The 25,247-nt window shown below is 39.3% G+C and overlaps 1 protein-coding gene across 11 annotated transcripts in view; it reads left to right on the top strand.

The window, feature by feature from the left end:
• ANKRD44 (ankyrin repeat domain 44) overlaps positions 1-25,247 on the top strand; it is a 343,429-nt gene that overhangs the window by 213,483 nt on the left and 104,699 nt on the right. For 5 of the 11 annotated variants that reach the window (XM_045480606.1, XM_045480612.1, XM_045480607.1 and 2 more), the window contains exons 11-16: positions 2,874-2,956; positions 4,047-4,164; positions 6,166-6,234; positions 7,862-8,002; positions 9,650-9,733; positions 13,560-13,671. In XM_045480606.1, coding sequence (XP_045336562.1) covers positions 2,874-2,956; positions 4,047-4,164; positions 6,166-6,234; positions 7,862-8,002; positions 9,650-9,733; positions 13,560-13,671 — 607 coding nt within the window. The remainder of the gene's footprint in view (positions 1-2,873; positions 2,957-4,046; positions 4,165-6,165; positions 6,235-7,861; positions 8,003-9,649; positions 9,734-13,559; positions 13,672-25,247) is intronic. The other 6 variants (XM_045480614.1, XM_045480610.1, XM_045480609.1 and 3 more) reach the window with 2 other exon arrangements.

Genomic DNA, 25,247 nt, shown 5'->3' with positions numbered 1-25,247 from the left:
TATAAGTAGTCTTACTTTATAACAGTAAAGGAATAATTTTATTTTGAAATGCATGGGTCATTTCTAAAGTGATTCAGAGATTCTGAATTTAATTTTTATTCTCTTTCCAATCTTGGCCTAATATTTGCCAATAATACTTGAGTCTGAATTAATATGTTTTCAAAACTTAATTGAGGTAGTGATTTTTATTAACTATGGAATAAAAAACATATACCAAATAGAATTTTTGCTAGATCTTTTAGAATGGTTCTACCTCCTTTATCTTCTCAAGTTTACAAGTAGCAGGAAAAAAAGAATTAGCTAATGTAGAGTATGATGAATTATCTGAAAACAATGATGAAGTGTATGGAATATGTTACAATACTATTGCTGTTATACTATCATTTACACTTTTCATGTTTTTCCTAATTGGTTTCTTATAGATATTGATGCTATTTTCTCCAGTTCATTTGCTTGTATTATTGTATATAAAGATATATACTTTTTGTATCCTTAAAAATATATATTTTATTGCATATATACATATGTGTGTGCATATGTATGTATATATATATATATGTTTAATATATAAAATTTAAATATATTTATATTTTACATATATTTGTACACATGTTTATATATTTTTATTAAAATTATTTTTTAATGTTTATTTATTTTTGAGAGAGAGAGAGAGACAGACTGTGAGCAGGGGAGGGATGGAGAGAGAGGGAAGCACAGAATCAGAAGCAGGCTCCAGGCTCTAGGCTCTGAGCTGTCAGCATAGAGCCCGACATGGGGCTTGAACTCACAAACTGTGAGATCATGACCTGAGCAGAAGTCAGATGTTTAACCAACTGAGCCACCCAGGTGCCTCTTAAAATTATTTTTAACGAATGAGGAAAGGATCAAAGAAATCTTGAGAGATCCAATCTAATTTCAGGCACATTCTTTCAGGAACTTGAAACCATCCTAGAAAATATTGTTGTTCTCTTGAAAATATCCAGAGATATTCATATAATCATATATTTTTGCCTTGCTTGCCCTAAACAAACAAAAATGGTTAGGTAAAGTCTCGTTGGCTTAAAATTCCATTTAGTAAGGTGTTTTTAAAGCATGTTAGACATTTTACAAAATTACTATGTTTCACTGGAATCAAGAGGGAACAATTTAAATAGCAGCATAGATAGAAAGGCTTCCCTCCCATCCCCCAACTCACTCTTCCTTTCCATGAGCATCAAGGTTGTCACTGGTGCAATTGCTTTTCAGAATTTTTTTTGTAAATGATGAGAGAGGCAATTACAAGCAGTTCTCCTCCACATGACACTGCCCAGAAGACAAGCAAATTGCATCTCTTGATGGATGCCAGCTATTATATACACTGGGTTGGAAATCTCCATATAGGGAAAGAGAAACCAACAGAGGGAAGACTGAACAAAAACACCGATACGCAGAGAGAAGTTTTGACGGAAAGAGAGAGGTGGTTAATTGCTGGCAAACTCAGATTTGGCAAAACACTGCATACCATGAAATATCTGTGAATATGTAGATACTTTCACATATTCACACACATCATAATAGGTTTTAGGATAGCAAATAAAATTCATGTATCTGAAACCTAACAAATTCAAACTGTATGTGGTTTTTAATGCAGTGTAGAATCTGAAAACGGCAACTTTGTGGCAGAGAAGAAACTTAGGTCATTAATACTGCAGGTGTAAGTATATATACTAGTGTTATGCAGAGGATTTACAAAATCTGAAATACAGTATTTGAATATAACAAGATGCTCTGAGAAATGAACACTAACATTATAAATGCTTATAAGTAGACAGGAAACTCCTGATGATGCTGTTTGTTAGGAACTACAGTTCCGCACACGGCTTTGGGTCCTTGTTCGAGGAGAGGTGATGGGGAAGAGGAGGATTTGATTCTGAAAGCAAAAAGCACTGCCATCAGAAGGCTGCCGATCCCTTAAGGGATCATCCTGGGGACTGTTTTATGGTGGGGTATCAGTCCAAAAAGTCCTTTTCTAGATTCTTTCTGTAATACTGTTAGGGAAAATATGCTAGATTGATGAAATGTATGCAAGATAATGTTTACTGCTTCAGCACATTTTCATGACTCGTGTCCTGATGTGGGTTAATGTGCAATATAAAAGTTTATTAGGAAGATGACATTGTACCTGCAAAAGGTAAACATTAGTTTTTATTCTCATCCAAAGTTTTATTTTCAATAATACAGTCATTATTAATTCTTAGCAAAGTGCTTAGCACATAATGAGTCAATAGTATTTATTCATCAATTCAAGGAATAAAACAGGTTGCTGAGTAAAACAGGTTGCTGACATAAAATTGCTAAGCTGAAAAAAAAAGGTAAATTAATTCTCAGTGTAGAGTCACCATTTATAGGGAATATTTTCTTGAAGATATACATTCCTCGGGGCACCTGCGTGGCTCAGTAGATCATGATCTCACGGTTCGTGTGTTCAAGCTCTGCTTTGGGCTCTGTGCTGACAACTCAGAGCCTGGAGCTGCTTCAGATTCTGTGTCTCCCTCTCTCTGTCTCTGCCCCTCCACCCCTCATGCTCTGTCTCTCTTGCTCTCAAAAATAAACATTAAAAAAATTTTTTTTTAATTAAAAAGAAAAGAAGTTATACATTCTGTGTTGTTAGGGGTTTTTAATTCTGTTCTGGGTTTAGGATTTTATTATTTTAAGAAAATGATTGCACAATTCCTGTCTGAGTGAAAGAATTATAAAATTATTTCAGGCAAGAGTCCCTAAGCGAGGTGTTGTGGATTTCATTTTCATCAGAGAACTTCTAGAAAGGTTGTTGTTCTTCTGCATGTATCTTGAGATCTGTTACCGTTGAGCTGCTCCGTTCTTTTCCTCCTCAGGTGTGGAATCCATAGCATGTTCCCCTTACATTTAGCTGCCCTAAATGCTCACTCTGACTGCTGCAGAAAGCTGCTATCATCGGGTAAGTAACCCCATTACCACAGATGCGGCTTAATGTGTCCTGTAAATGAGCCAGACGGCTCTAGGTGTCTGATTAGAGTAAGTGGCTGCCTGCACTTCATGATATTCCTGACCTGGTCTGGGGACAGCTCCCAGCAGTACTTGGTGCTCTTACTGTTTGAGTGTCCGTATTCCTGCCCCAGAGTGAGAGCCTTGTCTGTTTTTCAAGTTAAAGCTTGGGTGATCCAGAGTGAGAGGCAGGAAGGGATGGCCGTAGCTTACCGGAAGTTTGTTGTAATCAGAAAAAACACCTTCGAGGCTGAAAATGGCGGATTTAACAGTGAATCTTTTCAACAAAGGGAAAAGGGCAATTCCCCACATTTTGACAGTAGAAATGTCATGTTACCTCCCCATTCTGTGGCCTCTGAAAAATCACTACAGTTCGATCCCCTCCACCTGTGTTTCATTTTTATTTTTTTAAATATGGGACTGTTTAGAACCAAGAAATTCTTTCTGGTTTGGAGCTTTGCTAATCTTTCTTATCACTGCTTCTGCCAACCTCCATGTATTAAGAAGTTCCTGGCTTTCAAAGGTGATAGAGGTCTGCAAGGCAAAGATTGTTTATGAATTAATTCAACAGACATCCCAGAGGCATTTTTTTCCTTTTAAGTGCTTTACCTATGGTTGATTTTGCTTTCACTGCTTTTGGCATGTTTAAAAATAATCCCTGCATGAAAGCATGTTTCCCAGATCTTAAACCAACTGAAAGCTAATAATACACATAAGAAAATATCTACTCCAGCATGTTAAGATTACTCCTTTGCTGTCCATGTTTTCTCCATGTGTTCTGTCTGCCTGTCTATTGCCCTACTTATCTCAAATTGGTTTCATAAATTTCTACCCTGGGATTGAAATATGGGGCTGTGGTTCACCCAGGGCTGAATGTGAAAATAAATTCTTCTAGACTTCACGGTTCTTCCTATAAAATTGCCAAGCTTGAGCAGTTACCATTCGTTTCCATGACAACCTCTTTCTGACTACAATTGCTTGCATTCTGGTTTTTCTACTAACTGATTTTTCTGTCTCTGCAATGTTTCTTGTGGTTTAACTAGGACAAAAGTATAGCATAGTATCCTTGTTTAGTAATGAGCACGTGCTGTCTGCAGGCTTTGAAATAGACACCCCAGATAAATTTGGAAGAACGTGCCTTCATGCTGCCGCTGCAGGAGGGTGAGTAGTTAGCAATTTCAGTTGTTATTTCATGACTTAACTCCTCTAATTTATCTTCATTGACTCAAGTTGTCTGTGAATCAAAGTCAATTTCTGTAGTAAGATGGGTAAAGGATCATTTCTACCAACACCAAATATCACTATCACTATTGCACTTGCAGATTAATTGTATGTTTGTTCTTCTAAAGAAAAATTGTTGGCCCATCTCATATAGAAAATCATTTTTCTTGTGTTTTCTGTTCTCTTCCTTTTCCTTATTTTTTTTAAATTGTAGGTCTTCAAGCCTTATAGAATGTGTATCTAGCTGATACTCTACCAAAAGAAAATAATTTGAGATTTGTTCCTAAGTTTTCTTTTTTTGTTGTTGCTAGTAGATGGATGATGCGCAAGGGAATCCAAGATTGAATTAGTTCATGTTTATTTGCAGATATTTTTGTCCTATTTTCAAAGCTGATTTTTAAGTACTTAAATGGTTAAATGTGAACAAAGGTCAAGAAAACCCAAAGGATAGGCAAGAAATGATTTAATCCTTGCCTTTTTTTTTTAAGTTGTAGAAAGCATGTTTTAATCAGGTACTCTTCTTCATATCAGTGGTGAAATTAAGCCTCTGATCAATATGTTATTGATATATGACCATATATTGACCAAACATGGCCTCTCTCAGATGACCTTGTTTGGGTAAGGTGTTAGTTCTTAATCAAGTTTCTTGTCCTTAAGGAGAAGCAATACCTCTCCATTTGTCATCTGTACATTATCAAAGGCATTACCTCTTTATCAGAGGTGGGTTGACTGTGAAACTTCAGGGCCTTTATTTGCATGGGTCCCTTCCAAAATCTCGTATTTAGTTTTATATTCATAGTTATGTATTATTTTTTAAATGAATCTCCCTCTACCCAACCCCTCTCCCCAAATGAGTCTCATGAGCCACACAACTAGATCTGCCTCTGCCCTTGATCCTTTGGGTTCATTCAGTAAGAGACAGGTGCCTCCTATCAACGGGCACGCTACACAGACACATAATGGTCTCAGAAAGTTCTTATATTTTATGACAGAAACAGCTAGTTCTCTGAGAGAGGTGACTACAAAGGGTGGATGGGGGGGCACCCTGCTCAGATTCATCATAATGAGATCATTTTTCATATTTAAATGATAATAACATAGTAAATCTGAGACTACTTCTCAGCATTCCAAGTTTAAAACAATAATGGATGATTGTCTCTTTTTATGCCGACATTTGAAAAAAATATCAGACCTACACGGAAAGTGGAAACACACCATTCTGGATTCATATCTGAAATTCCTAGTAGAATTAATATTTAGCTACATGCCCTTCAATAGGAAAATTCACTTCAGTGGGTCCTTTTTTCTTTACTAAATATGATTTATTGCTTCTGCAAATGACAAAGAAGCTTTGGAAGATCACTATGCTCCATTACATCACTTTTGGCCTTTTATTTTTTGCACATTTATTTACCTATATTACAAAGACAGGGAAATGCAGCTGTTTTATTTTCCATTATGGAGAGTCTGGGTTGAAAACGGTTATCACAGTGAATTCATTCTGCTGTGATAAAAGGTAATGCTTCTCCATTCTGGCTCATTGTTTAAAGGTGATGCAAAATCATCATATGTTTAAGGGGTTATTTCCCAAACCCTTGATGCTTTTGAAAGAGAATTTTAGGATAAATGATGAAACCATCACTTAAAGGTTTAATCATGTAATAATAACCATGTAAAAATAATTAAATACCTTGGTCATGGAATTGAAAATGTTCCATCAGGCTCTTTAATGCATTGATTTATGGAAAAAGGAATTCCAGGAACTTTAGATCCTTGCAGTATTACCTTCCTCATATGTTCACGTTGTTTTTTGTGTTAGCAGAATTTAAAGCTGGAACTATCATTTCATCTTGGCCCACACTTCACCAAAAACAGCTCTTTCTGAAGGTAGCCCAGCAATTGACGTCTACCATCTTAATAATGTTTTCCCTGTCTTTCTAGTAACGTGGAATGTATAAAACTCTTGCAGAGCAGCGGAGCAGATTTCCATAAAAAGGACAAGTGTGGGAGGTATGTAAACAGGGAACTCTGCTTCAAGTGCCTAAGTAAAAGGAGTGGGGAGCAATCCATCTGGAAATCATGTTATACTGAAATGGTAAACAGGGAAGCTAGCTGGGGAGATTCTGTCCTCAGAAGGAAATCCCTTTTTGTAGTGAAATACAACAAAGCAGGCACAAGCCCCCAGGAAGGCATCTCCTCTCACAGCTCTGTTTAGAAATGTCAGTTGTGTCTTCTTCCAGTTTTTTTTTTCCATGCATCTCTCTACCCCTCCTCTCCACATGCACCCTGGCTCTTGGAGTTGCTACAGATGTCTTCTCTTACCAACCTACCTATGGTACTCCTACCCACCCTTCCAGACTTAGGTTAAGTAACACCTCCCTCCCCTTTCCCTGGTACCCTCCATACTTCACAACTGAAGCACATATCACACTGTTCTAGTGGACTCTCTGTTTTGTCTCTCCTCCTACCTGTCCATGGCTCTCCTGAGAAACAGGACTGGATCTTGTGAAATACTTATAATTTACTTTTGGGGGGATGAAAGAGGAGAAAGTCAACTAGTAAAAGAGCCCATACATTGACTTTAAAATATAAAAGAGTGGTACTTGAAAATTAATCAATAGTTCTTGAAGTAAAGTTATTCACTTTGATATAAAGTAATTCATTTGATTATTATACCCTAAATATTGGCTAGGCACACCAGATAAACTGTTAAATAATTGGGGACTAAAAATAAGTAATATAAAATAAATTGCTTCATGTTTCTGCAATGCCTTACTCTTTATAAGGTGCATGTGTTTCTTATATATTACCCATTTGGTTTTTCATGGTCTCTCTATGAGATATATGGGGATGCTTATTATCCTCTTCTAATAGATGAATAAAAGTGGCTTGGAGAAACTAAATGAGTTATACATGTAATAAATTTACATGTGCATGTAAAATTCTAGGAATTTTAGACCTAGAATAGATGTTAGGGGACAGCTGCTCACAGGTCCTTATTGAAGCAAAGGTGAGCAAGCCCAGGCCCACAGAGGGGATGTGGTTTGGTATAGCTCATGGGCATTGTTCTTCCCATTAACCTACATCCCTACCCCCAAGGGGCTTGTAGTAATGGGTGCATCCAGGGGAGAGACAGATACTTTATAAAGGTAGTTTGGGCCCAGCTTGGGGAGGTCTTCCATTCCAGACTAAGGAATCAAGGCTTTGCTCAGTGGGGAGGACCGATGGCTTTAGAACAGGATGTCGTATGTGGGTATTGGACCTTAGAAAGTCCAGTTCTTCATTCATACCAATTAGAAATAGATAGAAATTTGATTAGAGCTAAGGAGGCCAATAGGGATGGTATTGCAATAGTCTGAAAGAGCAGTAATGTAGATCAGAACCAGGATAGGCACTAGGAATGGAAAGAAAGGATAGATCCTCAGGTAGGTGGCCGTGTCTGAAGCCACTGTCTTTGTATCCTCAGCTCCAATGTATAAATTCAAATGAAGGCATGTCCCTTGGCATCCACACTCTGAGAGCTGAAGAGCTTTCCCCACTCCCAAGAATAGGGCTGTCAGTGCTAATGCTGATGATGGGTCGGGGGAGGTCTGTTTTTCAGACTGAATGAAGTAAGAAATTGCTCTTTGTTTTTCAGGACGCCTTTGCACTATGCAGCTGCAAATTGTCATTTCCATTGTATTGAGACATTAGTGACCACAGGGGCCAACGTTAATGAAACAGATGACTGGGGACGGACAGCTTTGCACTATGCTGCTGCATCAGACATGGATAGAAAGTAAAAACAGCCTTGCTCAAATTTACTTTGGGGGTATGACTACAGGGGGAGGGTTTACTCAGTTTTCTTCATACTGCCTCATGGAAACTGTGAGTGAAGAATCTCCCTCATTCAGGGCCAGAGGAGTTAGAATTGCCTCATCCCTAACCCCAGTTTTCCCATTCTGCTCTCTTTATGTTTGATTATTACGTGTCACTGCCCAATTATTTCTCTTCTCTCGTCTTTGGGTTGAATGCCAAGTGGAGCTGTCAAGCCCATGTTTTCAGTTCATTCGAGATCAGCTGTGATTTATTTTGTCATATACTGCAGTTGCCATCATCACCACTTAAATGCTTCATTGGCTCTCAAACTTACATTCGCTAATAAATACGTCACATGTCGAAAATATCCATCCATGTATAATCCCAATAGCCTTCAAATCCAGCGTTGGTATGTGTAAAATTGGCACTCTTTCCAAACCTGGGCAAGAATGCTGGAGAGAGGAAGCTAGATGCCCTGGACATGTTTGGATTCTAGGTGTCCAGGGATGAAAAGCAGAAGTGAACCAGGTCAGGTGGAAATGGTGTGAGAGGTGCCCACAGCTTATGAGATTGTTCTCAAAGACTTGAGGACCAGGGCCTCCTTCAGAGGAATGCTTTTTGGTGACCCTGTTTGGAGAACTATTGACTTACTTGCCACTCTGTGTTACGGAATTGATTCTGGGTCAGTGCTAAATTCTATTCGTATACAGCAGTGGCTTTTAAATATTTTACACAGTGACCCACGGTAAGAAATACATTTGATGTCATGACCCAGTATATGTACTCAAATATATAGGTTTTAAATACCTATATGTCTATATAGATGTGTGAGTGTGTGTAAAAAGGAGGCAGAATTTCATAAAACCATATTTACTTTTACTATATGTGATGATTCTGATATTTTCTCTTTTATCTTGTTAAAAAAAACCCTAATTACTGCAATCTACTAAATTAATTTCATAATTCCATAATGGATTATAATCCATATTTCCAGTTTGGGAAACACTATTTTTCTTTTTATGTTTACATAATATTGGCAAATCTGATGTCCCTACACTCTGGATCCCGTAGACCCATAGGTTATTAATTCGACAAACATTTATTGAGACGTTACTACATAGCAGGCTCTATGCTGCTCACTTACAAAAGAATGTGGGAGCAAGTACACTTCAATGTTAAAGCTGAGAAAGGAATCCTATGTGATGAAGAATTTCTCTGTCAGTTGAAGAGTGACTAGAACCCCATTCCTGGATAAGTGAGATGCTGAACTGACAAGGAGGCAACAAGGAATGTGGTAGGAGTCAGGGAGGTCTAAGCTAAATTGCCTCCTATTTACTTGGGGAGTTTAGGATATTTATAGAGGGGAGGACGACTTGATTGTTGTCTTACTCACTGAAACCAGGGTGGAAATTCTAGGAAAGTCATGTTCTCAGTTGGGTTTCTTGGGAGAGGATAGATTTACTGGATGGCCTTTAAGAGAACCACTCAGATCCTCAGTGAAAATCAGGAGTGCTTATTTCTTTTGGGTTGGGGGAGAAGTTGTTGAGATAGAAGTTGTACCAAAATCACTAGCAGCTTTGCCATTAAAACAAATAATTGTAATTTTTTTTCTTTCCCTTATGTTGAGAAGTAAGACTATCTTAGGAAATGCCCATGAAAATTCAGAAGAACTTGAAAGAGCCAGAGAGCTGAAGGAAAAGGAAGCCGCATTGTAAGTTTCTTCTCAGCTTAAAGCACAAGTTGTAATTACTGATGCTTGTCTGCTTTTCTGGGTTGTCACGTAGGGCAGCCCTTGCTATTCTAGGGTTTGATTTGGGATATTGAGGAAGCGATATGGGCTTGCCTTTAGTGAAGAGGAAATGGTTCTTTTAATATATCCCTTAATTATGCTATTGTTACACAAGGAACTCTTCCTAAAATTGAACCCTTTGCCAAGACCATCACTGTGATTGGTCAGCAGTTTTTAGGAACAGGTGTCTTAAATATCATTTTTGACTGCCATGCATCATATGCCTCAGGGGACACATTAAGCCTCCTCTCAGGCCATCGGCTCTCCTTTAATGACCTGGGGGTAACTATTTACCAGGTTCTATAAATAAATGTTTTGAAATTTCAGCGTGCAATACTGTGGTTGTGTTCTCCCTCCCTTCCCCAACCCACAAACATCAGCTCACAAACAGTCCTTCACTCTTTCCCACAACTTCTCCTGCCCCACCTCATCCCACCTCTCTCTCTGGCTTCTGACAGAGACTTAGCTAGTACTGTGTCAAGGGCCAGAGTCCCTGCCATCACCCAGGGGGGTTGATGCACAGGAAGCTGTAATGCCTCATCCTCTGAGAGTCCTTGTGCAACAAAGCAGAGTGTGAAGGTTGTGCTCTGCTCAGTGCAGTAGCCAGCGTGTCGCTGGTGTTCAGTGACTGTTTGTTAAACAGATGAACAAAGGAATGATTGCTGCCCACACTTTGTGTCCCGCCTCCTTGAAACTAGTGGATACAGTTCTCTTAAGAGTCTGCACCCACACAGTTCCTAACTTGTTTATTCTCTTCTCCAGTTGTCAGAAGAACCAATTTCTTTGTGACCTGAAGGCTTGTGTCCCCTCTAGGGTCTTCCCACTGTCCACTGGGCTGTCCTCCCAGGTCCAGACCATTGTGGAAGAGAAGTTAGAAAGTGTGGCCCTGATACAGGTTGTGGGACGTAACTTGGGCTGTTACTGGGGTGGGGACAGGAAACAAAGCCATGAGTAAAGCAGAATGACCAAGGTTTTGCCCTAATATTCCAAACTTCATGATATTCAAAGACCGTAGAATTTTAAGCCACATCAGCCAGCGCCCCTTCTCCAGTGAAATCGTGTTAAGAACAGCCCTCTTACCCTCTTACTGCTGATGGAGAGGGAAAAAGCAGGACAGGCAGGGGAGGCAGGGAACCAGGCTTCCTGAGAGCTCTTCCGAGCAGAGAGGCTACATCTCTCATTCAGATACATCTCTGACTTAACGTGCAGGTCTTGATTTTGCAGCGCAGGTGCCCAAAGTGGTAGCCACAGCCCTAGGAGGAGAAGAGATAAGCATCCCCAGTTAAAACCGGAATGTATTTTCCCTTGGAAACGATATGGAGAATATTCAAATTCTACAGTGCTGTTGTTTTTTCAAATCACACTGCTGGTAGTATAGTTCAGCTATATCCTGGGGTAAATGACACTTTGGGAGCAATTCCAAGTGTTTTCCGAATTACGTATTAAATCCGCCAACTGGTTTTTTTACAGTGTGACTCTTTCAGGAGCTGGGGGTTGTGAATCCACTAGAACCCTTTTCCTATTGAATGATTTTATTTCAAGAGCCAAATTCTATTTAAAATGAGTCATACCTGGGATCCTGTCCATGGACATTTAATTGCCAAAATAAAAAAAGACTTCCTTTTAAGGTACAAATCACCAAAGACAGAATGATATCAGAACTCCAATAATAGTTTGATTTATTATGGAGCATTTGATGGATAAATCAGGTAACTTGTAGATATTTGGTGTAAAAAATTTGTGTCTTTTATCAGTTTTTCTAGAAATTAAAATATCTGTGTTAATCGTCTCTATGTGTGACTTATTTACTCCTTTTGCCTTATGCCAAAAGATAGGTAAGTGTTTGAGTCACAGGATGATGTATGGAAGTGTTGAATTATTGTATTGTACACCTGAAATTAATATAACACGGTATGTGAACTAACTGGAATTAAAATAAAAACTTTTAAAAAATTAGAACCAAAAATAAAGTGTTTGAGGAAACAATAGGCATTTTCCCTTGGATGGTCTTATTTAATGTACAAGCTTCCATTGCATATTTTGATGTAAGTATAATTTGAGCATTTGAGAATTTTGATTTGAGTATGAAATTGAATCAGCTTGACCTTGTAGAGGACACATTTGTCCCACTGCCATGGATATAAAACTGAAATGATGGAGTGGTGCTTCCTGCCTACTTATTCCCTCTTTGACCAGAAGACCTTGAACAGAATTCCTACATCCCCCGGCACTTGTGTCCTGGGCTTTGGGGCATTTCAGCCAAGTTGGAGCCACATCACACCCCTACCTCCAACCCATTGTAAAGATTGTGGCTCTTTTAGAAAAATTATAATTCTTTCCGAAAATGCTTTCTAAGTTTATTATTAATTATTTTGTTCTAGTCTATACATAATGGTGCAATTTAAGCGTCTTTCTTCAGATGTGGTTACTGAGTTAATCTTTTATATTTTTTAAGTGTTTGCCCGTTCCTTTAATCTTTTTATTATTTGGGCTATTCTTAAGTTCTTTTGCTGTTGTTATTATTCTTCCTGATTTTCATTTTCTAACCTTTGGATTGATGGTAGTCTCCAATAGCAAGGTTAAAAGTAGATCCCTCTCTCTTGCTGTAATGGCCTGACCACTTCTTTGTTACATTTGAGAGCTCATCTTTTGAACGTGGAACTCAAAAACTCATTACTCAGTAATCCTGACGACAGGCAGGTTCTGTACTTTAAGGTGAAAAGGAAAAAGAGACTTAATTATTCTTTATTATGTTAAGTGAAGTAAGTCAGATAAAGACAAATATCATATAATTTCACTTATGTGTGGAATCGAAACAACAAAACAGGTGAACAAACAAACATAACCAGACACAGACTCATAAGTACAGAGAACAAACTGGTGGTTGCCAGAGGCTAGGGGCGGAAGAATGGGCAAAATAGGTAAAGGGGGTTAGAGATACAAATTTCCAGTTGTAAAATAAATAAGTCATGGAGATGAAAAGTGCAGCACAGGGAATCAATAATATTGTAGTAACATTGGTGACAGACGGCAGCTACACTTGCTGTGGTGAGCACAGCATAATGTATAGAATTGCTGAATCACAATGTTGTACACCTGAAACTGATATAAAATTGTATGCAAACTATAAAAACAAAACCAATCAATGCAGGAAGAGACAAATGGATTATTGTAACAGAACAGAGTCCAGAAATGAGCCCATGTATGGATAAATATGCAATAATTGATAATGACATTAAAACAACTCAGTGAGGAGGGGATAGTACTTTCAATAAATTGAGGTGGGGGACGGTACTTAACTACCCTCTTGTTCCTAAAGCTTTTCCTGAATTCTAGAATGGCTATTTTAAGCTGAAGTAAAGATGGATACAGAAAACACAAACATGTAAAACTTTTAATACATAAACCTTCATTTCTGTAGGATATTTTTAAAAGTTTATTTATTTTGAGAGAGAGAGGGCGGGGAACAGAGAGGGGGAGAGACGGAATCCCAAGCAGGCTCTGCACTGACAGTGCAGGGCTCAAACTCATGAACTGTGAGATCATGGCCTGAGTCAAGATCAAGAGTTAGAAGCATAACCGACTGAGCCACCCAGGCACCCCATTGCCGTAGGACTTGACTTTTAAAGAAACACTTAAATTCACAAAGTGCTTTGTGGAACATTTATAATAGGAGAATATTTACATTAATTATAACTTTTACTCTAGAGATGTTTTCTAAAATAACACCCCATTTTTATACTTGCAGATGTCTAGAGTTTCTGCTTCAAAATGATGCAAACCCATCTATCCGGGACAAAGAAGGTTACAATAGCATACATTATGCTGCTGCCTATGGCCACAGACAATGTCTGGAATTGGTAAGCTGTTCTGTCTTGTTTTGTTTCCTCTAACACACACACACACACACCACACCACACACAGACCCAACCCTGAAAATGCCGGTCTTAATCTCTCACAAATGCCCTCACTGCCTAATTAAGTCCCCACTAGAAATCACCTTGAAGATATTCTGTGGTAAATGATTATATGTTTACTATACAACAGGTAGATCTCATTGTTTCATTTCTGTGCATCCTAATCTCACAGCTACTGCTTTTCCATATTAACTTGGACCAGGAATGTTAGACCTCTGTATGGACAGTTTGTATTTTAAAGATAATTTGGATGTATCAAATAGGTTCAGTATATATTTCCAGTCACACTTATCACCCTATGTGTTGTAAGATGACTTACATAGCTGCTAGGCATATGGGTTTGTCATGGTCCCACATTTGTAGTCTAGAGAGAGAAATTGACAAGGCTCAACAGCAAAATTTATTGGAATTTCCAAACTGCCCCAAATTTCAAACCTGCAGCTATCGAAAAACACCTGGGGTTTTGGAGTCAGAAATTCTTCTACTGGTATAGGTCATCAAACACAAACTTAAATGACCACAGGGACAGAAATGGAAAGTAAGCCAGTGAAGTGAGCCCAGGTGTAGAGCAATAGGGAGCAGTGGGGACTGTGGCCAGTAGGACATGTTATGTCTAAAGGGAGAAACAGCCAGTCAGCTCCAGTGAGTGAGATCAGGTGGTAAGTCATACTCAGGGATGAACTCCAGTGTTTCAAGGAAAGCTAGAAATGTAGACTTTTTATGTGAAATTTCCTATTTCAAAAACACTGGGTGGACCAGGAAGAAAAACTACAGATTTGTGGTTAAATCCTGGCTGCCGGCCACCATTTGTCATCTTCTGAGCATCGCCCATGGGTCAGCTTCACTAGGACGCATGGGGCATCCCAAACTCACTATCTTTGGTCCATTGGTAGGTGCCACCTTCCTCAGTGGACTCCAACTCTTTTCCTTGTCTTTTTAAAAGGAGTAGTCCTGGGGAGACTGGGTGGCTCAGTCGGTTAAGCAACCAACTTCAGCTCAGGTCATGATCTCCCAGTTTGTGAGTTCGAGCCCTACATTGGGCTCTGGGCTGACAGCTTGGAACCTGGAGCCTGCTTTGGATTCTGTGTCTTCCTCCCTCTCTCGGCCCCTCCCTGCTCATGTTCTGTCTCTCTCTCTCCTTCAAAAACAAATAAACATTTTTTTAATTAAATAAATACATAAATAAATGGAGTAGTCCTACTTTTCAGAGTTATTGGGGAGATATGTTTGAGAAAACACTTGCACTTTATCAACTGCACAATCTATTAAGGAAGGCCTGAGGCGGAAAGCCAGCAAGCAGTTGTGTCAGTGCCTCCATAGAAATGACTGAATGATGTTCTAGCTGGTTCCTTTACCTTTGACCTTGCTGCCAGATTTAAGTGGTTCCACTTAGGGTCATTCTTACTATATTTCTCTTAACCGTGAATGTGGGGAAATGTTCATAAACATTTGAAAATAGAGAGGTGATTATTCTGGTGTTGCTAGGTGTGGCATTTATTGGTGAATTATATCTACCATCATCATTCTTGAAGACTTCTAAGTCTCCTTTCCTGAGGTTCTTGTGGTTGCTGAAGACTTCCTTGGTTGACCTTGAAGGTATCATTTTCCCCCTACTCCTGATTCCGTATAGTTCCCCTTCCAGTTACAGAGGCTGCAAACGAATTACCCCAAAATTAGTGGCTTAAAACAACAGCAATTATTTAATATCTCTTATTGATCAGGAATTCAGGAGTGGCTGAGCTGAGTAGTTATTGTTAAAGATATCCTATGAGATTACAGACAATGTCTGAGGCTGGGATAATCTCAAACGCTTCTTCACTCATGTCAGTTACCTGGCTTGTAAGATTTAAATAGCTTCTGTCATTTTCTCTAGCATGGTGGTTTCAGAATAGCTGGATATCTTACGTGGTAGCTCAGGGATCAAAAGGAGTGATCCGGAAGATCACTTCAGGAATCCAGAAGAGAGTGGGAGAGAGCCAGTGTGAGAATGAATGAGAGAAAGACAGTATCAGTCTTAATGATCTAGCCTTGAAGGTCACACAGGGTTACCCTAGAGAGGAGAAGTAGACTCCACCTTTCAAAGGGAAGAGTGTCAAAGGATTTATAGACATATTTTAAAACCATCCAGTTTCCTAGGAAGATGTAAAAAGCCAATGATTTCATAGCCTTCTGTAAGATGGACTTTAATGGAGAACCACAAGTGGACAAGGGGCAATCCTTTATCTTATAGATGGGCAAACCAAACCACAGGGCATTAACTGGTTTGTGCCAAAGACATAGCCCTGGTTAGTGGAAGAAGCAGTCTCATGAATCAGGATTCCTGATTTAAAAAACAAAAAATATTTTCTATACCATGCTGCTTTCCATTGCAGGGCAAAGCTCTACCACCACCCAAGCCTTTTCAGCATAGAGCAAAAGCTTGGAAGGAACTGGTTAAGATGTAAGACAGGGTCACTTCTGCCTCCCAACACCAGCATTGCTGTGGAAGTTGATCTAGACCTATCACCATATAGGACTCTATGTTTAGGTCCCATATAAGAAAGGCTCCTCCCAAAGTTTGTACGTGTGTGTGTCTGTGTGTTTAGTAATCAGTGGCAGAGAGTGAAGGCTTACTATTGTTACTACCCGTCATAAGCCTGCATTCCAAAATGTACTTAAGACACAGCTGTCTTTAATTGGTCTTCTCTATGAAAACCACATGTCATAACTGGACATACAAACTTTTATTACAAAGTTATTATAGTCTTAATAACTTTGCTGTTTTAAAGTACTTTGAGGAGTTATCTTTAATCCCATAGCTTGAGTAACTCTGAGAATGATTGTTCTGTAACATTTTCTTTCTATGTAAATAATATATCGCATATTATTTTCATTTTTCAGGAAAGCCATTTCAGGGCCACTATTTCTGTTATCCAACGAAAACATTTTCTGTCCCTAAGAAGGTTTTGGAAGTTCTGTCTAATAATGAAATTACCCCTTGATTATATCAAAACTTGCCCTATGTGATTTACAAAGAAATGATTATTCTTGGCAATTTTAAGACATTCAAAAGTGGGTAGGGAAAGTATTCAGTGGTCTTAATTTGTACTGTCAGCTGAGAAAGCCAGACTATCAATATAAATTGGTAGAAAGGTCATCATTGTTTGCTTTCAGGAAAGGACCTCAGTGGATTATTTATAACACAGACAGGATGAAAATTCTCCTCATAACCCTGAATGATTGTGGTTGTATGGAACGTTCTGTATATTTCCATTTTGGAATGCATCCTCCAATTCCTCTTGGGGTGTGGTTCAACTAAGCAGAGATCCTAAACAAGCTATCAACATTCTTGTACCTGCTCCCTCCCACTCAACACACAGTCCTGAGCTCTCCCCTAGGACCAGCATCATAGAGCCAGACCACTGCAGGCATCTTAGCCATACTGCTGGCTCGCAGCACTGTGAACAGATTTGGGAGTGGCTGAGACCACCATTAATGGCATTTACTACATGTTCGTCACATGCCAGGAATGCCATTTAATTATTTTTTCTTTCAGTTTTATTGAGATATATTTGACAACGACATATTAGGTTAAGGTATACAGCATAATGACTTGACTTACATGTATCGTGAAATAATTACCACAATAAGTTTAGTTAACATCCATTACCTCATATAGACACACACACACACACACACACACACACACACACACACACACAAGAAAAGAAAAAGAAAAGGAAGTGTTTTTTTCCCTTGTGATGAGAATAAGGCTTGTTCTTTTAAAAAAAATTTTTTTTAGGGGCGCCTGGGTGGCTCAGTCGGTTAAGCGTCCGACTTCAGCTCAGGTCACGATCTCACGGTCCATGGGTTCGAGCCCTGCGTCGGGCTCTGGGCTGATGATGGCCTAGAGCCTGGAGCTTGCTTCCGATTCTGTGTCTCCCTCTCTCTCTGACCCTCCCCCGTTCATGCTCTGCCTCTCTCTGTCTCAAAAATAAATAAAAACGTTAAAAAAAATTGAAAAAAAATTTTTTTAATGTTTATTTATTTTTGAAAGAGAGAGAGAGTGGGGGAGGCTCAGAGAAAGGGGGCACGGAAGATCCAAAGCAGGCTGTGCACTGTCAGCAGTAAGCCCGATGCAGGGCTCGAACTCACAAACCATGAGATCATGACCTGAGCCAAAGTCGGATGCTCAACCAACTGAGCCACCCAGGCACCCCAGGCTTGTTCTTGATACAAGAGGTAGGGTTTTTGAAGGGCGCCTTTTCTAATTTATACTCCCTGTCTCTTTCTCTAGGACTACAATACCCTCAAATTCCTTAAAAGCCCCATTTCTTTGGGTGCTAGATATTAGGAAAGTAAACCACCCCACCAGTATGCTAGGTAAGGTACATTCCTCAGACTCACCACTGCCATGCCAGTCTGCTCCCTCATCTCACCGCACAAACACCCCTGTCCTCCAGCGGGGCGGGGGACCCTTTTAACAAATCGATCCTGACTCTGTGCCAGCTGCTAGAATTACGCCAGTGAAAGACGTGTTTCTAGTGGCCCTGAATGGCTTACTTGAGCCTCACAGCAGGAAGTATGCAGGGAATCATTTCTTTATGTCTCATTGCCTAGCCTATGTTTCTGGCCTGTGGAAGGAGTGGAGCAAATCAGTATTCATAGCCCCTGAACCTCTCCTGTGAGACCAGGGCCTTAGTCCTTTGGGAGCCGGTGTAGCATTGAGGAGGGTGGGTGGCCTTCGGAGCCAGCTGATTAGTAAGGTTGGTAACATTTGTCTTTCACCTCTCTTCTCATCTAGTTGAGCAATTATTGTGATTATGCATATCATTAAATATGTATCATTAATTTTGATGCAGATTTTACTTGACTCTGACATTTAACTTGGTATGGGCTTACTTGGCATTCATGGTTCATGGCTCCTGTCTGTGATCATAAGCTTAGAATTTATAAACCATACTTTGTGTTCAGCCTATTTTGCTGTAATCAAAAGGGAACAGAAATTATTTTAGTCATTTTCATTCTACTTCCCTCATATAAAGTTATATGGAATTCATTCCTTGAGCAAACAACTTCTAGAAAGTAGTATGAACTCCTTAGCCTTGGTAGAATAGCCAAGGCTCGGGATTCTGCCAAGTTTGCCTACTTAGGCCAGTGTTCTCAGCTGGTTGTGATAAAAAACGTATGTACTATGGGTACAAGCAAAAATCTCCCCACAAACACATGCTGAGAGCTGTGATAAGTCATAACCAATTGAGCTCAAAATATCAAAGCAGAATGGAAGAGACTTGGCTAATAAAGCATCTCATGTCTGAATACAACTTATGTCTGAGCGGAGGAAGGGAGTTGGCAAAGGAGAGCCCTGTGCCTCCCCTTTCTTGGAATGCATCTTACTAGCTCTGAAGGGAAAAATTTCAGAATCATGCCCCTATTTGGAATTTGTGAGTTTATATTGGCGTGCTGCTTTTCTTTTATAGTATTAAAGATTTGTCTGCGAACATAAAGATCTTTGTGGCTTTGTTATTGAAATGGAAAAATGTATGTGCCAATATAATTACGTAAATTGCCTGCAGAAATTTAGAAAGACTGTTTGAAAACTCCAGGCCTGTGATTAAATTCAGTCCGAGATTATACCATGCCAAATTACTTGGAATTTGGCTCCTTCCCTGGGACCTTTGCCTCCTTTCACTGTTACAAGCTAACTTGAACTTCAACTGTGAGAGTCTGTGGGGGGTGACAGACGCCCCTACATGTCTCTCCAAGGAGTTTCTGGGATTCTCTGAAGATAAGTATATCTTGGGCAACTGAACTCTGAAATTATGCTGCTTTGAGATAAACTACTTAATGTTTTGGTTGGTTCTTGCGTTTATCACAGGACCTTAAGAAACCATTACTACATGGCTCTGTATAAGATGTACTTACATTGGCAATGTCTAATTAAGCTTCTGAAGGCTGAGAAAGCAGTGAAAAAGAGGAGGGTTACAAGCAGTCATCTAAATATGAGAAGATGAAAAACCAGCAAACATGAACCCCAGCCCCAAACAAGTCCCTGATGGTGTTTTTCTGTCCCCAGAGGTGCATGTCAGAGATGTACCTGGAGGTGTATATGACCTCCCAGCAAGAAGACTTCCAAAGGGCAGAGGAGACCTCAACAATGCTGGTCTTGTTTTTTTCTCCTAATTTAGTTGAAGAGAAACATAAAATCTTATGAGGAACTCTCAGGGAGGGAATGGAGGGGTGGGCACAGATCTTTTGATGCCACTGGCAGCCTCCTGGGCTAGCAATATAAATGTAAAAACTCACAAAATTTGAATCAGAATGTGACATGAATCTGTATTCAGAAGAGTGGAATAGACAGTATTTTATGACACAGTGTTTCATTTATTTCTTTGTAATACAGCAGAATTTTTTTTGTGTGTCTTTACTGTGAATGAATTTGGCAATCGATGAAGGAATCATTCAACCAGGTGTATGCCCCAGGAAAGTGGGGCATTTCATTTCATTTCATGGGGCACATGACATTTCACATTTCAAAGTGAAATACAAGTGTTCCAACCCATGGCCTCCTTCCCCATTTAAGAAGTTGGAGATCCGAGAGCAGATTTCTTTGGAGACAGGTCTGCTATGAATCCCACTGCCACTCCCCTCCCACCATAGCAGAGGCTAAGGATGATTTCACCTGACCCCAAGCCCAGTCACAGAAGCTTCAAGGAGATTGCTTGGATCCCTGATATGTGTTCCATGAAATTTAGGGGCCGGTAGACTGGTATATGATAAATCTGAAGACTAAATAGCTCTGACCAGAGCTTGCTTGCCAGAAATTAAATAAAAAGAGGTCTGTGTTTGAGAAATACTCCATCCCCACCAATGATGGGTCAGAAGTGTACATTTCCTAGTGTCCAAATGTGAGCCATGGGCCACAGCCGGGTTGGCATTCTCCTGGATCCTATTCAAGAGTGAGGAGACCCAGGCTGCCTGGAGAGGAACGTGAGCTATCAGCAGAGAGGTGCATTCATATGGGGAGAGGAAACTGCAGGTGAGAGGTCCCAGGGATGGGGGTGTTGCTGGAGAACCTACATAAGCATCCCAGAGAGACAATTTTAAACATCTGACCTGGACAGAGAATGTTACTGCCAGAAGGGTGCCAGTCGGTCAGACCATGGTCTGTGTCCCCTTCTGTGTCCTCCTTTCCCCAACTCTTCTAGTCCTGGAGGAGGCAGAGGCAGACAATGAGGGTAAAGGAGGAGGAGGAGCCTGAGGCTGGGGAACAGAGAGAAGTCAGTCTTGTCTCCGTCCTTCCCCACTGCAGCCTATGCGGGAGGCATAGAGAAGCTTCAACATTAAACAGCATTCAGTTTGTGATTACTACACTAGAGTAGGTGTACTACTTACTGATACGAACTTATACTTGTAACTAAAGTGCCTGAGGATTGGCTAGAGATTTTATCTGGTAGCAGGAAAAGGTAGCAGGAAAAGAAGTAGCTCCATAAAGGAGATTAGACCTGGTGTGGGGAGAAGGAGAATTAAGTTCGTGTTTGATTATACCCCATGGCTCACTGGTTCAGTACAAAGTCACACACTTAGAATCATTGTTTTAGGAAAGATGAATGCCCAGCTGTAAGGTAGAATAAACAATTATCCTTTAAATGTATGTGGATTTAAATACCAACTGGGTAAGACAGAGGTTTTAGTAATCCCACACACTTATCAGGTGCCCAAAATTGTGGAACAAATTAAAAACACTTATGAATGATTAAGCTTGACTTACTGATAAAACTTAAATGCTATTTTATAACTATTATGATAACTGTCCTGTTAGGAAGGTATTTCATAGAAGAGACACAGGTGAGAGAAGAAATGAAAATTTACTTTTCTGTGGTTTGGCCTTTTCTTTAGATTTGATTACTTCCTAGCACCAACTCATTTTATTGCAATATCCCCTCCACTCTTTTCTTCCTCAAGATCTGAAAACCTATACTAATGTATCAAACCGATATGAAGACATCCACCAAGTTAAAATTACACACACCCACACTCACATGCATACATGCCCACATACACATTTTCTGTCGTTTCTTCCAGATAGACCATGAGCACTAAGGGACTCAAAGAAGGGGGATTATTGCTCCTAGTATGGGAGCATCTAAGGACTCAGTGATGTAGGAGAAAGGAAGATTTCTCAAAGAGAATATAGCTTGTTTTTTTAAGTGTTTATTTATTTTTGAGAGAGTAGAGACAGAGCACAGTTGGGGGAGGAGCAGAGAGAGAGGGGGAGGCACAGAATCCAAAGCAGGCTCCAGGCTCTGAGCTGTCAGCACAGAGTCCAACGTGGGGCTCGAACTCACAAACCGTGAGATCATGACCTGAGCTGAAGTCGGACACTTAACTGACTGAGCCACCCAGGTGCCCCAAGAGAACGTAGTTTAAAAGCAAAAATAATAATAATAATAATCTGGCCTTTCTTCCCTCCCTCTTTTTTTCCTTCCTTCTTTCCTCCCTTTTCCTTCTTCCTACTCGTTTAAAAACCTGTAGGGCAGGAGAGTAGTCCAGTTTGGGCTGGAGCCCAAGGAGGAGATGCCAGAAGGCAGCCCAGAAAAGATTAGAACCCACCGAAGGAGAGTGTCCTATTTTTTTTTTTTAATGTGTATGCATCAATCAGTAGAACTGCAATGTATACAAAACCAAAACCAATTGAACTGAAAAGATCAAGAAATCCACAATTAACGGTTACTGACTTTAACACTTCTCTCTCGATAATGGATAGAACAACTAGACAGAAAATCATCACGCATATAGAAAAGCTTCAATAATACCATCAACAAGAGGATCTAATTGACGTTTATACAACACTCCACCCAACAAAAACAATGCATGTTTTTTAAGTGCCCATGAAACATTCACCAGGATATCCTGAACCATAGAACAAACCTCAACAAATGTAAAAGAATTGAAATCATAGAGGATATTCTCCTACTACAATGGAATGAAACTGGAAATCAGTAACAGAAAGTTACCAGGAAGAATTCCAGGGCTTGGTAATCAAATCACAGACATCTAAATAATCCATGGGTGAAAGAAAGTCACCTCAAGGGAATACCAAAAAAATACATTGGATTGAATGAAAGGGAAAATATAAAAAATCAGAATTTGGGGACACAGTTAAATTAATGCAGAAAAAAATTATGGCATTGAATGCTTACATTAGAAAAGAGAAAAAGTCTCAAGTCAATAATCTAAGTTTCTACCTCAAGAATAAAAAAAAAAAAAAAGAGCAGAGTAAGCCCCAAATAAGCATAAAAAGGAAATAATAGAAATGGGAGCAAAAATAAATAAAATTGAAAACAGAAAATTAATGGAGAAAATTAATTTTTAAAAATTGGATTCTTTGAAAAGATTAATAAGTTGGCAAACCTCTACTGAGACTGTGACCCAAAGAGAGGGGAGAGAGAGAGAGAGAGAGAGAGAGAGAAGATAGAAATTCCCAGTATCAGGAATGAAATGAAATATTACTACAAACCTTTCAGACATCGGAAGGATAATATTGTGAATAGCTCTACACATATACATTTGACAATTTAGGTGAAATGGATCAATTAATCATAAAACAGAAATGACATAAACATTAGGAAAAAAATTTTTAAAAAAGGGGGGCGCCTGGGTGGCTCAGTCAGTTAAGCGTCCAACTTCGGCTCAGGTCATGATTTCATGGTTTGTGGGTTCAAGCCCCGCATAGGGCTCTGTGCTGACAGCTCAGAGCCTGGAGCCTGTTTCAGATTCTCAGAGAGAGTGTCTCCCTCTTTCTCTGCCCCTCCCCCACTCGTGCTCTGTCTCCCTCTGTCTCAAAAATAAATAAACATTAAAAAAATTAAAAAATAAAACACAAATTACTGCGACTTACCCAATGTAAAGTGGATCATTTGAATAGCCCTATAACTATTTAGAAAATTGGATGTTAAAATTCTCCCCAAAGAAATATCCAGATTGAGATGATTTCACTGGAGAATTATGCCAAATATTTAAAGAGTTAACAATTCTGTACAATATCTTCTGAAAAAATGGAATAGGAAGGAACACCATGTGATTCATTTATGAAGCTAATACCCTGATACCAAAACCAAGCAAAAACAGAGAAATATAAACCAATATATCTCAAGAATGTAGAAGCAAACATCCTCAGAATATTAAAAAATAGAATTCAGTAACATATACAAGAAATTATATATCATGACCAAGTGAGATTAGTATAGGGAAAGCCTATTTTAATAATTGAAAATCAATGCAATTCACCATATGAATAGGCTAAAGAAGAAGCATCACATGATTACGTCAAACAATGCAGAAAAAAATTGTGACAGAACTCAACACCTTGAATAGATTCAACATCTTGAATAGATTTTTTAAAAACTCTCGGAAAAGATAGGAATACAGAGGAAGTTTCTCAATTTGATAAAAAAGCACCCAACGACTTCATAAAGAACAAGTAACATTATGCGAAGGGCTGAACACTTCCCCCTAAAATCTGGAACGAGGCAAAGATGTCTGCTTTCACAACTCTTCTCTAACATTGTGCTGGAAGCTCCAGCCAGAGCAAAAAAGTCAGGAAAGGAAATAAAAAGTATAAAGAACAGAAAGGGAAAAGTAAAACCCCCTGTTTGTGAATAACATGATTGTCTACAGAGGGAATCCCAGGGAACCAACAACAAAAAAAAAACTCATAGGCAAATGTAGCAGGGTTACAGGATACAAAATAAACATACAAAAATTAGTTGCACTGTTACATACTAAAAATGAACATGTAGATATCAAAAATACAGTGTCATTTATGACTGCCACAAAAAATGAAATATGGGACTTGTATGCTGAAAAGTACTAAATGCTGATGAAAGAAATCAAGGAAGATCTAAAAACGGGGAGACATTTTGAACTTTATGGCACCAGAGTTCATGGAACTTTGATCAATGATAAAAAGTCATCAGACCTTCATTTCCTGAAAGAATCAATCCCTCAAACAAAACAAAACCCTACTTCTCTTTGAAAGTCTTTTCTCGTAGAGAAGTTTAACAGCTCTGCCTATTTTTAGTAAAGTCGCAATAATGAGCATTTATTGCAGGCATGTTGGGCTGGGCTCTGTGCCTGCATCGTCTCATTTAATTCTCACAACAACACTGAAGGAGCTCCTATTTTTATCCGTGTTTCAAATGTGAGTACCCTAACGTACAAAGAAAAATTAATTTGTTCTGGGTCGTACAGCTGGTGTGATGTAGAACCAGGACTCAAACCCATGTTTATTGGTTTTGGTATTTCAGGCTTTTAACCATTATGTGGTACTGCCTGGAAGACTGGCAAATTCCACACTCTGAAAGATAAAGCTGTCTCAGAACATCTAAATTCCACATCAACCAAGACAGTGACATCCAACCAAGATAGTGCCGAGATGTGCAGTCATTAGGCTTTGTCAAAGGAAATATCAATAACGGAAATTATTGATGGATAATATCAATAACGGTTATGTCTGTGTCATCTTTGGACACCTTGTC

The sequence above is a fragment of the Leopardus geoffroyi genome, chromosome C1 (assembly GCF_018350155.1).
Source record: "Leopardus geoffroyi isolate Oge1 chromosome C1, O.geoffroyi_Oge1_pat1.0, whole genome shotgun sequence".
In the NCBI taxonomy this organism is placed as follows: domain Eukaryota; kingdom Metazoa; phylum Chordata; class Mammalia; order Carnivora; family Felidae; genus Leopardus; species Leopardus geoffroyi.
Note: the sequence above shows the minus strand (reverse complement) of the source record. Positions and strands in the feature narration are given on the sequence as shown.